A 17602-nucleotide genomic window follows, 5' to 3' on the forward strand; every position below is an offset into this window, starting at 1 on the left:
TCATGATTTCTGGTATCTTCACATTAAATTTGTTTTAATTTCTATTTGAAGTTATTTACAGATGCTGTGTTGATGATTGTGACCAGAGAAGTAATGTGCTCTTAAACCTTTTAACCCTTTCTATTCCATAGGAGCTCTTTGTTCTCAAATGTGAGTTTTCTGCTATGAACACTGTTGAAATCTTGCTCAGTCATGCCTAACATACATAGTATTACCTCTTCTACAGTTGCATAGGAAGATAGTAGATATAACGTTATTGGTATTACTTGAAATCCTCAGATGTCCAGGAATACCAATGATGATAGCTTTTAAAAGATATTAATACAACAATTTTGGATCAGTATTGCCTTAATCTGAACCTGAGGATGGAAAAACTAGTCCATTTCTGAAGTGCTCATTACCAGAAATTCCAATATTACTCTCTTTCAAAAAGAACCAAAAAAAGTTATATATTTTGTTATATATAAACACACAGATAATCTGGAAACACTGGGGCATTCATTTGGGAAAGATTTTCTTAGTAAATTAGTTACAGGCATCCAGATATTGTTCCACTGAATATGTAAAATAAATATTTAAATCCAATTATATAGGTTGAAAGTTATGTAAAGGGAAGAAAAACATGTTTTTATGTCCCTACAAAGCTAAATTCTAAGGTACTCACAGTGCTATCTGAGAATAGCCTAATAGACCTGGAACAGAAGTTGTGCAGTTATGTTGCCTTGTTCAGAAGCCTGCTCTCTGTATTTACAAGACAGTGGTTTCCCGACAAAAACAGTTTAACAAAGCTTTAAAGTACTTGAACTAGAAATGCTTGTTTTGGAACATAAATTTCATTAAATACTGGTAAAACGGGCAACATTTTACAGATGTAGATAATGATTTAAACTTTGAAGAAAACCAGAAGAACTCTACAGGAAAATTAACACTAAAAGGCACTGAAATACTCACTGCATTATTGCAGCCATCAGTAAAATCATGAAAGGGGAATTATATGTTATTTTTTCTTTAAAATTGAAAGAAGCATAAACTATCAATAATGGAAAGCATTATATTTCGAATTATCCCAGTCGTACTAATTTTAAGTATTGCAGTATTTATATAATGTATGTTACATCACTGTTAAACTTATCACTCTAATTTGTTTAGAAATCCTCAGGGGAGCTTCTAAAGGGTATTTAGTTTTGTCTCCACAGTTCTCCCTGGGGGTGAGCATTCAGAAATTCCTGCTTCGCTGTTTTAGATATTTCTTTTGTCAGTTTTACGTGTTTTGAGGTGATGTTAGTTGTGTAGACACAACATAACATAGTCTGATATTTGTAGTTATCCGAAGTGTTCAATGTGTTTGTTTATTGCTAAGAGAAGAAGAAAAAAAAAGAATCAAACTGCCTCACAGTAGCCATTTCATAAAGGGTCATTCAAAAAAAGACCCCTGCTTCTTATTAACAACATTTATCTAACAAAAATAGTATGATAATCAATATGTAAATTCCCAGCGAGCCATTAGAATTAAATTGTTATTTTATCTCAGAATGTAAAGAGTTCTCTTTGACTTAGTTTAAGATACTTCTTAGGTCACAGTATGAATAGCCTTTTGGTTAGAAGTACTGATTGGTAAGCACTGCTGCATTATGCTGTGCCCCTATGTCTGACGGCCATCTCATTTGTTCAGAACACCAGTGCAGGCTTGACTTAATGGCTTTATGCATTAGAAGGAATCAGGTTCCAATCAGGGCCATGTTTCAACAGTACCCAGCTTCCAGCTTCTCTGGATCCTAATACTGAATCAAAATGCTGCAGACACCTGAAGCAAAATACATTGACTTGATATAAAGGAATTCTTTGGGTTTTTCTTATTCTAAAATTTCTGTTGAGTAACAAAATTATTACTTGACATCAGATCAAGTATTTTCCATCCTTCAGCAATTGGTGCAAAACTGTAATGTTTGGTATGTTGCTTACATTGGACACACTGGATAGTGTTACATGTACTTTGTCTGCGCTTGATCAAGATGCAATTTGTAGTTTTGTGTAATCCAGATCTGGTACTAATGGCTGTTGAACCATGAGCTCAAGTTACATTTCAGTGAGGACAAAGACGCAGGAGTCTTTTCAGAGATCCACTTGTAGGAGATAGAACTCTGAAATTGGGCTGTTAACACTGGAACAATGATTTCAGACTCAGCAAACTATAGCACTTACAGACAGATTCTTGACCCCACTGGCAAACATGGTTTGACTGGTACTGCAAGAGCTTTCAAAGCTCGTAAAGTGAAAGACTTGAGGACTGATCTACCACATCTGTGCAAAAAATGCTGTTGGATTTCAGCTTGTTTTCTGGCACCACACTGAAAGTCAATAAGGAACACCTGTTTCAAGGAGTTGGCAAAGGGAGTCATGCTTCTCATCCCTCCTTTGATTTTTTTTAATCTGAATATATTTGTTTCTTTGCATTTCTGAAGTTTTGGACCTAAATTCTATCATTTAAAGTCTGTATTCAAATAAATAAATTACTTGTCTGATCTGCAGATACTGCTGTGCACCTATATCATTTATGCGGGTGCCTGACTGCAGGCTGACGCAAGACCTGAAACTATTGATTTTAATGGTGACTGTGGATTGATTGCTAAATGGTAACAATAATTAAAAACATATGGATTATGAAAATGCAGCTATGTTTGGAAAAGATTAATTAGGTAGCTTGTGGTGTTTGCTTATCTATTTCCAAACCCTTGTGCTATCCATAGTTTGACATGGTGATAGATAAATGCAGTAAGGACATGATGTCTGATATGGTTTCTCACAGCCCTCAGAGGAAAGTGTTAAAAATTTATGCTGCTTTGCTATCAATGTTCTGTCAGAACGGTGGTTAAAAAAAAAAAAAAATATATATATTTTTAAAATGAGGCAAAATATCATGTCCTCAGATGTCATACAAAAGAACTAGCTGATGTGCAAAGATAAAACTGTTTGGGGGTATCAGGAGGAGGAGGCCTTTCCAAGAGAGACAGCCATCTGAAAATGAATGTTCTGAAAAACTGGAAAAAAAGAATGATCAGATTAAAACAGCATAAATTTGTGCTCTTTTTCTCTGATGTATGTGGGGGAGAGATTTTTAGATGTGTTACTAAAACTAATTTAATGTATAAAGCCAGTTGCAGGTTGGTAACACAGGTTAGTAGATATTTATGGGTTGGTAGCTATGCAAGAACTTTGCTGCAAGTACACATGCAGGTACTCATTTTATTTGCTCATTTACAATCTATACAGATGTTTTGCAAATGTTCAAAATGTGTTCTCATCTTACAGGCTTTCTCATCTTGCAGATGATTAATGCATTTGACACAAAATAAATGAGAGAAGAAATTATTTTCCATTGTTACCCAGCATTTTAGTTAGTAATTTTGCATTTTCACTGTCTGTCGTTGACATTATTATGCAATTCAACAAAATCTCTGCAGCTTCTTGCCTTGCAAGGGAAATGTCGCTCCTGAAATCTGGTAATGGACAGTTACTTTTCCTTTCTAAAATCTTAATCTCTGTTTCTCACAGAACTTTTGGAGTTTGGAAGTGTTACTCATTCTCAACAAAAAAACACAAATGACCTCTTTGCTCTTCAGGTTTAGAAAAAAATTGCAAATAAGTGTTATTAGCAATGTTGTTGATGCAGTAACTACAAGGAAAGTGTGGTTCTTGATGAAAATAGTAATGAATGTCCTTACCTATTAATTTCTGGTTTTAAGTTTTGCCATGATTTTTGTGTACTTTTATCATTGTAAAATAGCGGTCAGTCTAATCTCAATGAAAGAAATTAATTAAAGCACCAATACCATGTAGCTTTATGAGGTCTTGGATATATTTCTTACAGTTAGTGTGCCTTACTCATTTGCATATTTTTTATTTTTCTACAGACAATGTGCATGGTGGTATTTTGAGCGTTTATTTTGCTAATTCTTCTCATGATTAAAGTCATAAAATTGCTGTGGCCCAGCAAGAGGCGTTATGAATGTATAATTTCATTTTACATGTGTTCATAAAACCAAATTATATTATGTTCTTCTAAAATGGAGACATTTTAGTAGCAAAAATTTACTGTTTGCATTTGAAGGGGATGTATCTCATAGCACTGCTGTGGTTTAAAGTTCGTAGTGACCAAATTCTCTAATGACACATAAAGGGTGAGGCTTCACACTTAATTAGGGTACTTCGAGCTATTTCTTCACTGCCAAAATAGATACAAGGTGGTCATGCTTTTGAGAGGTCAGTTTTTAATAGAAGTCTGTTTTCCCAAAAGCAATTATGTAATTGATTGCTTATAGATAGGGCCTACGACTCTTCTGGCTGGTTAAGTCTGACTTTGGGCTGTAGTTGCAATCATTTGTGTGTGCACTTGTTGTTCTCCATCTCTCTAATTGTTGTTTCTCCAATTCTTGTCTTGTAAAGAGTTTTCAGTTTAGTGAAGACTATGTCGTTTGTAGGGGTAGTTTTCTTGCTTTTCTCTTTTAAGAAAATATTAGAAGAATGTGATTTTTCCCTACACATCATGTATTCAAAACTTGCTAACTCATCTTGGCAATTTTCTGATATTTAATATTTGGAAAGTACTGGTACTTGCTCATAGCAACTCCAGATACTTTCAAGTCCCAAGTCTACCTAAATTAACCATCTCTTCACTATGTCTGTTTTACCATCATTTTAACCTTTTTCTGACCCACTGCCAGCACTGTGAATTTGTTAACCCTAGTGACCTCAGGCAAACACCCAGTGATTACTGTGATTTGATGTGTTGCAGTTTTATTTTTATGAGGCTCAATCTATACGAAAAAAGAATTTTGGTTGTTATGTTTATGTTAATCTAAATTGCTTTAGATTGAGCTGGGTTTCTTGCTGTGCTTAATTGCGTTAGTAACTATATTGATTTTTTCCGTGCCAGGGCATTGCTGATTGCCAGAAGCAGTGTTTTGAACTGGCTATGCCATCTTGAGTCTCTCCATAAGTATTGAGATAATCGTGAAATCTTAAGAATGGTCACTGTGAGGGTTTGAATCTTCTCTGGATGTAAAATGCACTTTAAATTTGAAAAGAGAACATAACAACCGCATAGCTACCAAGCTGGCCACATTGCTAGCAAGCTGGGGGCTTTTGACTAACTAAGTTGAGGAATGGTTTTAATGTGCATCCCATTCATTTCAGTTACGAGCAGAAGAATAATATGAAATAGCAATAGTGACAGCCAGTGCCTTCATCATGAATGCTCTTCCCACTAGAGAGCACAAAGAGGAAGAACATGTCATACCAAATGAAGAAAAATTTTCTCCAGTGTTTAAAAAAAAAAAAAAGGTCTTATCTATCTGTATTGCCTTGAATCAGAAATTCTGTGTGAATTCACCAGTCCAGAGCCAAATACAGCCCAAACCATGGTAGCTGTTCCACTCATATTGTAACAAATCAGGCATTTTCCAGGCTGGAACTTTCCAGACAGATTTTTAATTATTGTGAAATTATCAGTATTCTTTACATTTCGTGATTCACTAATGCAGAGTTAATGAACATTCTTGTGGGAGATAAAATTTCAGACTAGCTTCCATCTCTAATTTCACACCTCAGGTAAGGTGTGAGGAGGCTTTGAGGCTCAGAGCATCTATCAGTTTGGTCTCACAAGGGCATTCAAGAGAAATGGGTATCCGGAATTGACTTTTTCTTTGCTATCTTATCTTTCCATCCTCTAAGGTTCCATCTTTCAGAGGTTATTTTGACAAAAGAATACCACCGTACCAATCACTGTGCACTAAAAGAAAAGGATTTTTCTAGCAAACAGTTATCATAAATTGCACTAGTGTAAATGTCTGCTTATTATTGAGCCAAAAATAAGTGTCTGCTAGTGTAACACCTTGCTGGAGAAAAACAAATCTTTTCAAGTCATCAAATTAAAGCATAGACTATTTTGTCTTTGAGGAGCAAATTGGAACTTGGAACTCCCACCTCATGGTTGAGAAGTGTTTTACTCTTGCTGCATTGAAGCCAAGACCCTCTTTGTCTTTACATTAAAGCTATTGATATGTAGCTCATGAGGATGGCCTCACTGTCTCACCAGTGGCCTTTCTTTCTCAATATGTGTTAAGAATTATTAACAATTCTGTACTTTCCAAGTTTTTCTCTTCCCATATGTTCAGGAATATTTCTTCCCTCCACTCCAGCCCTCCTTTATTTTTCATCCCCTAAAAAGAAAGTACCTGTACCTTCTGAATATCAGTTCAAAAGCTCACATTGTTTGGAGGATCTTCACACTTGCAATGATGACACTAGAAGAATCCACCTTATTGCATACCTAAGGGATGATACTTCTTTTAAACTGGTAAAACTACTTCATCAGTATCTTCATTTGCCTATCCCAGCTTTGCCAACGTGACTGTTAATTTGGTCAATCCAGTGCTCTTTTCTTCTTGAAGGTTTTCACTCAGTATTCTGTGGTTGTGATACTGACATTGTTCACAGATTTCACAACGTGTTTTGCTGCCTAAAGAGGTATGCAGGAGAATGATAATTTACTTTCAGGTTTGAAGTAGATTAGTCAACCTAGTCTATATAAAGTTTCCAATGTGGGACTCAAATTATGTTTATGTACTAGATGACTTAGACCAGCCCATCTTGAGTTTGTTCTGAAAATATACATTTTGTGTTTTTCAAACTCTTTCATGCCATCCCTGACCAGCATTGTTTTTATCAGTTTGTGGGTTCAAAATGCTATGCATCTCTGACAGTTACTTTGATTCTTTTACTGTGATGTCATGCTGATCTCTGAATGAAATTTCATGAAGCTAATGAACTTATTAACATTCACACTTCGTTCACAATAAAAGCAGACCTCATTCCTTTTCTGTCACTGACAGCTGAAACAATACCAGCCACACCTATGGCACAAGAAGGGAAAAGAAGTTGGAGATTTAAGCAAGGAGTGTAGGAATTTTTGCTGTTGGTTCAGATAAAAAGGTTAGAATATTGTTTGAGAGAACTGTGTGTGCAGAAACATCAACATAGAGAAACACTACAAAAACCCATGCAGAAGTTATGGCCAGAGCAGCAATGTAAATGTGCATGAAGAAGAAGAGAGGAGGGAGAGCCCTTTTATGCGCAGTGCTTCTTGGAAAGAGACTTCGAACTACGGGAAGAGAGGTGCTTTTTTTCTTCTGATCTGGATTCATTCTGTTTATCAAGGAACAAAACTTTCATATACATAATATGGAAATAAAAGGCAGTGAACCTAATAAATACTTCACTCCATCACTGATTTATCTCCCTAATGAGGATAGCTTACAAACCTCCTCTTGGCTCAGCCTGAGTAAAAAATTATGACATTAATGGCAGAAGTGAATGCGGTTTCTGAGGAGATAGGTTGCATGTTTCTATTAACCTTGAACTCACTTGGAACATGAAGAAGGATACAAATTATTTTCATTTGAAATGACATTCTATTTCTAATAACGTGGAGGAGAATGCTCATATTGTCTCACCTGAAATAATGTATACTACTGCTACCCAAATATGATCTTTTTGGGAGGGAAATTGAGATTTATTCTTTGCTTCAGGAACAAAGCTCATAGGCTGAGAAGATGAACTCACAGAGATTTTAGCAGTCATTTTGGCTGCTGGCATGCCACTACACTTCTTAAAAAAAAAACTTCACTTCTTTAGCTCTGGCAGTTGGAGACTGGCTCTGCACTTTGGAGCCAATTGCCTCAAATGGGCCAGAACATAACTATAAGGTAGATGGAGGAGTGAAAATCTACCTGTCCCGGCGGACATCCAGAGAAGACTTTGGTGGTTTCTGCTAGAAATGGAAGACTTCTAAGACAAACTGGCAATAACTTAATTAGACAAATGGGCTTGCAGATGAAGCTCAGTGAAAGAAAGTCTACTGAGAGGCTGTGGAATTCACTGCAGAACCTGAGTCTTCTTTCATGTGTGCATCAGAACTGGAAGCAGTTATCAGTGAAGAAGATGGAACTGAATTATCACAAGCCTAAAAATACACCTGTGTTCAATACATGCTATAGAGAAGGAGATTTTGATCTGTCTCCTGACTGATGATTTTCTGTTCTTTTTAGGATAAAACTGATCTCTAAAATGAGAAAAATTAAAAGTAATGGAACAAATCAGTTGTTGGCTGATACTATGAAAATCCATATAAAATGAAGCAAAATATATAAACAAGTACTTGAAATTAAGCAAGATGCCTGGGTAGTTGTGAGGATATATGAACTCATTATTGCTTTGGATTTCTTTTTGTGATGAAGAATGAGTAACAAATGCCCTCAAAGTATCCTACAAAGTCAGATTGTGGAAATCCATTCTAAAGATGAAGTTCAGGTCATCAAAGGAAAGGATCTATAAAAAGACAAGTGATTTGCAATGCACAGATTATCCTGTCTCTAAAATCACAGATCATTGTAGCTACCTGCTGCAGCAGTTTTCTAGAAAAAGAAGGAGAAGATAAAGTGAAACAATTTTCATAAAGGAATTCTAGTTGCAGAAGTCTTTTTGGCTTTGAAGGAGAGATGGATGCTTGTTTACTTGCATAGCACTTTTGATGAGCAAAAAAAAAAACAACACACAAGCAAAACATCAAAACATGAATCAATGTATCTAGTAGTACATATATACAAGAAAACTACTGGGGAGAAAAGGAGTTTATTTTGGTGCTGAGTTTAATGTATTACTGCAATATTAAATGTAAGACATGGGATGATCTAAAAAACTTTATCATTGTAAAGCAATCATCCTGATCAAGTATGGATCCTGTAGGGAAATACTTTATTAAACAGCTCCCTCACTGTTTACCTGCAGCAAAGATGTTAAGTCCTCTGAGCCATCAAACAATTAACCCTGCCTTCCTCAGTGCTGAGCCTAACCCATCGTGATGAAGAAAAGTAAAAGCAGATTCAGTGAGCTACTGAATGCGAGTTTACAGGAAGATTCTTGCTCACTAAGGAAGAGATGAAGCCAGAGATGCGTGGCGTGAAGAGAAGGCCGATCCAAAGGCCCACAGGGGGCTGCCCTCACAGCAGGCTAGGGCCTGTGGCAAAAAAAACGTGCAACAGTGAAAAAAAACTGGAAATTGTGGTCTATGGCACTTGTGTTTGCTAGACCCAGGTAGAATTTGATGCACATTACTATCTCAGTGAAAATCAATACATCTACCAATGAGTCATGGTAAGATTTCTTACTAGGTGCTGTACCAGTGAGATACAGCCTTCTTAAAAAAGAGACAACTGTGCATGTACTCTGTGCATACTTGGTAGTCTTAAGAAAAAAAAGGAGCCAGGATCTGCTCTGTCCAGTTCTCTGGGAAACCAAGGTTTGGCAGCCAGGTTTGGTAAAACTTTTGTTACAGAGTAGTCACTTGAGAGTTCAGCAGGAGTGCAAAACCAGTGAGAAGATGGGAGACTCTTCAGAGTTGAACACAGTTTAGCATTTCTACAATACTTAAAGGCTCTTTTGCCTGCTCTTATCTGAGCCTGTTTCAAACTGCCTTTAGTGTAGTTTCTGGTATTTATGCTTTGAGAACAATATTGATGAACAAACCAATAATTTAAGTGTGCAGTAGCTGTTTGGAGCAAATATGTAAGAAAGAATTATTTCCTTCAAGTTTTGGTTTGGAGAACAGGAGCATTGTAGGAGGTGCGCACACACACACACACACACACCCCTCCCCCAAAGTGGTCTGTTACTTTTGTGGATGATGAGGACCGAAAAATGCTCTGCAAAGTTTTAACAACTATCTATAGTAAAGCTCATGTCTAATTGAAAAGCTTGGATGGGAACAGATGCTACCTGAAAAAGGCGGAAAGGAATTGATTAATTAAAAGTGGAAAATTTGTTTAGAAATACATAGCTATCACTCAGCTTTTTCTTGTTTAAGGAGAAAGCCAATAAACTGACCTTGAAAAGCAGAATCCTCAATTTTAACAACTGCTCTCTTACCTGAAGGAATCAAGTAATTCAGTGGACCAAGCTGAAAGAACTCTGGTGTTAAACTGATGGAGGTGGAGAGGAGAGAAAGAAGTGTTCCATATGGCTATTCCTGAATCCTAAAATACCGTGAAGAAATTGAACATTTGCCTCAGGAATGACATCTTTAAATTGAGCACGGCCCAATTAGGTGTCAGAGAAATGGGAATCGGAGAAATGATGGGAACTCATTCATTGAGATCTTGTCTACTTTTCTAAAGGGTTATGAAATAGGAAGGATTCCACAAAAGTTTGGGTTGGTGATTTGAAAACATCTTGAAATAAATATAGCATGTAAATGCTACTATTTTAAAATAGTTTGTATTTTGTAAACAACTTTTTCTGCTGCTGTGGACCTGCTTGCCATTCTAGATCCTTGTATTGTGACAGACTAAAAGTGTTGTTATGATACAGTGTGGGTGAAATAGTACAGTGTATCTGCTAATACTCTTCCTTTAGGCTAAATGTAAAAGCTGTTGTGAGTTCTCTGTTCACGAGAAGACAACTGGAGCTGTAGAGTCTCTTTAAAGCACAGACATTGCACAGAGCTGACCGTGGGTTTGTGTACAGGTGGGTCTGATTGAAAATCCAGTGATGTGAAAGGAGCTGTGCGTGCGTGGGTGTGAATGGGAGGTTCTAGAGAAGCAGCACAGCAGCACGTAGGTAAGCAGCAAAGAAACTCTGGAGAAGCCCTTGAAACAGCTGGCGAAAAAAAAAGTCCAAAAAGTACTATGGGACAAAAAGCCGTAAAGGAAAAGGCTGGGAACCATGAGCTCCATGGAAAATGCTTTCCTTCATTTGCGTCATATTGAATTTAGGACAACAGAGCTGTATGTATATAATTCATAAATAAACATGATTGCGCCAAAGAAATAACTGACTTATAATTGTTTTTCTATCTATGTGACCCTTTTTTTTTTTTTAGCTGACTGGTTGGGTCCAAAGGATAGCCATAATTTGGATGGCTTGGGAAATCTAGTTCAACAGTGTGAAACCAGCAAATCCCCATAGAGGGGAGTTTTGTGAATAGAGTTTTGCCTTTTTCCCCCCTCCCTTTTCCTCTCTTCTGCCTGATAGTACAGTGACTTTTTACCGAGTATCTGGGCTACCATTAAGGGACTTGGAGAAAACAGATTAACAGGTAAGAAATGAGTTATGTTAATGGAATGTACATTTTAAAAAGGCAAAGTGGTCCTTTTAGACAAAGTCTAAGTAAAAAGGTTATAATGTTTTCATGTGCTATGACTATGTATAACTTACAGGAAAATAAAAATTTACTGTTTGTTTTTATATCTCTTTTTTTGGTGCAATAATTATGGTATTGACAAGGTATGGAAGTGACCTAATTGTTGTAGTTGTGACCTCTAATTTATTGTTAATGTTACTGTCAGTATGTGCTTCACATCTCCTTCTTAATGGTATGCTAATTGTACAGCGGAATGTCACATTCTCCAACATACAGATTCCCTATTTCAATTACAGCTAAGTAAATCTCCATTACTAATGAGTAAGCATTTCTTTTCCATGTGCATTTGCATTATAATGGACATTTTCTTTAGGCACTAAAATTATTCTTTCCTTGACAACAACTATATATTTCGTTTTACAGTAAAGGCTACGACATGGTGATTCATTCTTTTCTGCTGGGTTTATCTCTTTTTAAATTGTCAAATGTTCTAGGTAGCCTGACATTTTCTGTCCTATGTTATTTTTCTGTTCTTCCAGAATAAGTATATGTATTTTCTTTAAGACAACCTATTTAATACAAATCATGAAAAAGTAAGCTTATGTGTCAGTCATAAGTTAAGCCATATTTCAGAATTGTTGCTTTGTTTCATTCATGTTGCTGAGAAATCTCAACTGCTATTTATGTCACTGCAAAGTGACCTTTGTGATATAATGTTTGACCGATTTGAATATAAGAACAAATGACCACAAGTGACCCATATCACTGCAAGATTCCACTCTGCTTAACAGAGCATAGCTCTTCAGCTATTAAATAAAATCCCCCTAACAGACATTTGCTGCCCTGCTAATGCATATATCTACAAAAGCAACGGAGAGCTGAGTAAAATGAAGGGGGAAGGCCTCCTGTTCCATCTGAGCTGCGCGGCTCTGCTGCCAACCCCCCTCCCTCTGAGAGCTGTGGGCAATCCCTGGGTACCACTGGATTGGGCAGCCGGCTCCAGCCAACGGAGGAGTCCCTTGGTGACCCAGAGGCTTCCCCTGCCCTCCATCAGGGAGCGAGCATATTGGCAAGCTGAGTCCCTATGGTGGAGATCCTGCCTTCATACTGTATGTCCCCAGGAACATGTGTCCCCTTTTGTAAAACTATGAGGACTGTGAGTTTTATTGATAAAGTGGGAATTTCATCTTTGATCATGTGCAGTAAAGAAGGCATTGGTTTGATTTCATTGGGGTCTATTCAGTGAATCACTTTACAGGAGCCAACACAGGTTTCTGTATCATTGATTAATAATCATTAATATTCTTGAATATTTCTGAGTTTACCTGGTGGTGGGTGTGTATGTGGGGAAGAAGATGGGTGTTGGGTTCTTTTAATCATATAAGTACCTGGGATATTGTAAAGAGACAGAATGTGGTTAAAACATGAGGTAGCATTCCAGAAATGCAGGAGGAAATGTATGCAGCCAGATGTTAGAAGTAACATTGATTTCCTGGTCACTGTGCATGAGTTCTTTCTAGCCTTGTGTATATCCTGATAATCGGACGGATTACAGTATAGATACAAAGTTTGTTTTGTTTTTATTTTGAAAGGCCTACGGTATGCAGCCTTTTTCCCAGACAGCAGCAAAAAACAAGGTGAACAATTTTTGCACTATGTGGTTTTGAATTCTGTCATATTTTCTATTACGTTTCTGTCTTCCATTAGGATAGCTTAGTTTGCTATATTAACCACCACCATCATCCATATCACTTCCAATTCTGAGTTTAGTCTGCATTATGTATGTATCTAGTTTGATGATTTTTCTCTCTCCTGGGGGCTGGAAGTGGTTACTCACACGTTACAGTTCAAGATGTTGTTACAATGGTTGCCCTTTAATCAGTCATTTTTGGAGTGGCTGATGACACCTGGTGGTGTATATCGTAAATGCAGACTTAACCGCGTTTGCAGCTGGCGGAGGATTTTGACCTGTCCTACCCCGAGCGCTGGCAGGCAGAGTTTGAGCTCTTTAAATGAATCTGGTCTCCTGCACGAAAAAATCTCCTGGGAGCACATTCTCCTCCCATTCAAACCGATGCAAACCGAGAGAAGCAGTAACATTTCACTGCTGTTGGAGCAAAATTACTGCCTCTGACCTTGCTATTGAAGTCAATAGTATAGCTTCTCACAAGGGCTATGTACCTTTTTTATTTTCTTTATTAACTTTATTGAGATATTGCGTAGATGAATGTTTTATAAATGCTTATGCACTAAACATACTGCATTCAACTAAAAATCTTTTCTGTGAAAAACCTACTGATAAATATTTGGAACTAATGATATTTTCAAAACTTTTGATTGGGATTACTCAAGGAAGCTTCTTCTGGTGTTTCGTTTATCATTGTGGTTTCTGGCTTGAGCACATGATTTTTCTTGCCAGCAAGTATATTTCCCTGTGTTTATTAAATGCCGCACCTCTTTGCCAGCATATTTCCTAACAATGGAATATCTGGGATATACCAATAAGTAATGAGTATGAATAAAAAGGAAAAATCCTGGAATCTTCATTCTCTGGTAAAATTCCTCAGTAGCCAGAATCTCTTGGGCTCGTCTCCATTTGATTTTTCTCTGGGTAAAACTTAAGTCAAAACTTTCTTGTTAATTGGCCCTATATTGCTTTTTTTTTTTTTTTTTTGCAGTTCCATAAAGAAGTATTACACTAAATATTAAATATCCTGATTTTTGTCAATCTGCAGAGAAACCGCATGCATCTACAATGCAGTATCTTTAGTTATTTCTAAAATATTGCAAAGAAAGGACTCCCAAAGTGTTCTGCCACTGGATTTTGTTGAAGGGGAAAGATGTGGTGAAATGAGAATACATTCTTTATAGCTAAATTAAGTGGTATTGTTTTGCCATTCTGAGATGCACTGAATTGATACATAAAATAAGAAACAGAACCAATAGAAGAGTCAAGTTACACTGTTAATCTGAACAACAAAGGAGGATGAAGTTCTGAGTCAAAAATTATTGGTTAAGGATTGTTTTTTTTTCCATTTTATTGGTTTGTTTTTCCTAAACTTACAGCTCCAACATTCATAGGGTATAAACTTTAGTGTAGGCAATTGGGGTTGTTCTGAAATGTCTTATATTTGTGGAGGACTCTGGTCAGATGAGTTATGTACAGGATACAACTGCTTCAGCCTAAGGGACTGGAGTTGCCACTTCGTAGTGCTTCTTACCCCACTCCATGGAGGGGACCTGACACCTAGGGACCTGAGGGGTGCTGCTTCCCAGGCATGGGAAAAGAGAATTGGACAAAAGCCTGTTCAGGCCATTGGTGGAAGTTAACTCCACCTTTACAACATGACATTAAAAAAACTTGATCAGATTTTTATCAAGATAACTTATTGAAGGATAGGATTGATTTTTTCAGACATCTGAACCCATTGAAAAGTGACATTTGGACATAAAAAGGCATTGGGAGTTTAATCTGAGATATGACAGTTATTTTGTCTTTGAAGTGTAAGGAAAAGTATGGCATTTCAGATAACAAACATTTAACGGTGGCCACTGGCAATTCTGTCTGGTTTTAGTGCTAGAGATTCCTAGAGCAAAATTCTGCCTCCAAATTATATGCATGCTGCTCTCAATTACTTCAGCAAAGCTTGTGCACGTGTTTCAAAGGTCAGAATTTGGCCATTGGGGCTGAATTTTCAAGAAGGAGTGTATTAAAGACATCTGTGTGTCAGCAGAACCATATCCTTTGTCTTCTGTAGGACATTTCAGGAATAAGTGCTGTTGGGCACTTCAAGTGAAACATTTTCTATTTTTTGAATTGTATTGAGATTGCTTAGCAAAAACATTTCTTGCAATTGTAGGTTCATGATTTTATGTATTCCTTGTAACTTAACACTTTGGAAAGCTGTCAATTTAAAGAGAGTAAAGACTGGAAGAGGCCACCCTTCAGAATATTACAGTTGAAAATATACTGTAACAATCAAACTAAGGGGACATAGTCCAAGGAAATACGTATGCTCAATTGAAGTGCACAACCTTTTGTTTGTAGCCTAATACAGAGAGGTTGACAACAGTGTTGTACACGAAGGTAGAAAACAAAGCCACTTTTCATTGTGGACAGAGCTCATATTTGAAATTATGTTACCTATCAGACACTTGAAAAAGCTAAAACGTGGCATTCACATACTGTTTGAGTTAGCGCATATTAAATTGATGAAGATCTGTAAGCATGTAGGTTTTCCCCTGTTTTTTAAACATTATACACTTCTTAAACTGTTTATAATGTCTAATTGCTGCTGGATTTCAAGACATATCAATTTTGTTCTTAGTTCCTGAAGATTTTGACAGAATATCATACCAAAATATTTTGTATTTTTTGTAGGACTGGGAAACAGAAAATCATGACTGGTATTGTTTTGAATGCCATTTGCCTGGAGAGGTGTTGATATGTGACCTGTGTTTTCGTGTGTATCATTCCAAGTGTTTGTCTGATGAGTTCAGGCTTAGAGACAGCAGTAGTCACTGGCAGTGCCCAGTTTGCAGGGTGAGTACCTATGAGCTTTCATGTGCTGATTAGAGGGTTGATATTCATGAATAGTTTCATTAAGGTGCCCAGATGGTCTGGCCAGGTTAATGGATAAAGAACTGAATATTTTAACAATGGTACATATCTAGAGCATCTGTACAGAGATACTAAAATATGGTGCATGTAGCAGATGGTTATTTTTGAAGACTCCAGCAAGTTTTACTTATGCATTTGAAAGCACACAGTATACTGTGTGGGAATGTGTGTACGTATGTATGCAACGTATGAATGCAGTATATTGTGGAAATCTTCAACATGAGTAAATAAATTGCTGTATAAGATGCTGCTGTTTTTACTTAACCTCATTTTAATGAATCATAACGTATTTTTTTTTTGTATTTTGATGACTGTATTCTTAGTGTTTTATTAGAATCATATTTTACATTGTAAAGCCACAATCATGTTGCTGACAACTGCAGTATCTAAAACCAAGGGGTGAAATTCTGCCTTTCATTTACTCCTATGCATTTACTGGCATGAAAAAGCCAGTATGGATTTCACCCATTGCATCTGTATCTATACTGCTTTTTCTTTACAGTTGTTTTTCTTATGAATGTGGTAGGGTGACAGCAGAGTTATTTCTTATATACTTTAGAAGAAAAGCAGGTATGTTGTCTACATGTTGTTAGAAGACTAGACATATGTCATGGAAGTGCTTGCTGGTATCCAGCCTTGCATTAGCTAGATACTTTTCCTGACCGTTGTCATCTCCGCATAACCTCCCACAATGCACCACATTTCTAGGCCTCCTTAAGTAGGGAACAATGCATATGAGTGAGTAAGACGAAATTATTGATATAAAAGGCATAAAAACCTGCCAGTTGCCCTCTACCTTGGGTTACTGGAGGAGAGGAAACTCCTTGCCAAGGGCTGAGGTCTAGCTGTAGGGCAGCGGACTGACCTTCAGATGATGTGTGCTGTAACCAGCATTAGGGGTCAGGTGCTTCTGTAGCACAGAGAAGTGTTGTGTTGGTTTTTTTTAACACATGGATTGTTTTCCTTTAAAACAATGCTTTCTGACTGCTGTTACCTTAGAACCAGTTGTAAAAACCTGACACCTTCTGCCTCAGAGTGGGAGCTCTCAGGGTTTAGGGAAATATTGAAAATAAAAAAAATTGAGCATGGGTCGGGAAGTGTAAGGGGATTTTAAAAAGTACTGGTGGCAGGGAACAAGCAGTTAAGAATGAGGACATGTATCCTCTTGTATTGAAGTACCAGCATTTAATTTAGCTGCTCAGTATTCTCACTGTTGAAGAATGGCAGTATATATGTGAATTGCTTTTAGATTTTTAAAGTAACCACTTTAATAATTGGTTCTCATAATAAATATTGCTAGTTCTTACAAATAGTTAAGATTAGATAAACCTGATCCAATCTCCACTCTAATTTGCAAACAATTTTAGATGACACTTGGCAAAAGAGGGAATGTAAATTATTTAAGCCATCCTGTATGTTAGGAGACATAAGACTTATAGCATCTATCTTAAAAGGTGGATGTCTGCAGAGAGGAAGAGCTGAATCACTGCATGCAGAGTGCACAGATCTGTGGGGTGGTCAGCTCTGAGATCAGTTGGACTTTCATCCTAGAGCTTTGAGATCCTTTAAGGCACTGATATTAAACAAATGTTCACCTTTAAGAAAATGCTGTGAATCTTAGACCATATGTAATGTGTCCTTTTGCCTATTGATTCTCTTTTTATTACGCAAGGAGAGGTTTTGAGGTCTCTTATATCCTTCCTGCTCCTGAGACCTTTGCCTTGCTCGGTGCCTCGGTTGATAACAAACTTACTTATGAGAATACTGCCACTTTGAATGCCATGCCA

The 17602-nt window shown here is 37.0% G+C and overlaps 1 protein-coding gene across 6 annotated transcripts in view; it reads left to right on the forward strand.

Annotated features, from left to right (window-relative positions):
* ZMYND11 (zinc finger MYND-type containing 11) overlaps positions 1–17602 on the forward strand; it is a 103324-nt gene that overhangs the window by 59942 nt on the left and 25780 nt on the right. For 2 of the 6 annotated variants that reach the window (XM_021385385.1, XM_021385384.1), the window contains 2 exons: positions 12787–12831; positions 15576–15737. The exons of 1 other annotated variant lie outside the window; for it this stretch is intronic. In XM_021385385.1, coding sequence (XP_021241060.1) covers positions 12787–12831; positions 15576–15737 — 207 coding nt within the window. Of the gene's footprint in view, positions 12832–15575; positions 15738–17602 lie in introns of all 6 variants that reach the window. 3 more of the 6 variants (XM_021385390.1, XM_021385387.1, XM_021385386.1) reach the window with 3 other exon arrangements.

This window comes from Numida meleagris, chromosome 2 (assembly GCF_002078875.1).
Source record: "Numida meleagris isolate 19003 breed g44 Domestic line chromosome 2, NumMel1.0, whole genome shotgun sequence".
Classification (NCBI taxonomy): domain Eukaryota; kingdom Metazoa; phylum Chordata; class Aves; order Galliformes; family Numididae; genus Numida; species Numida meleagris.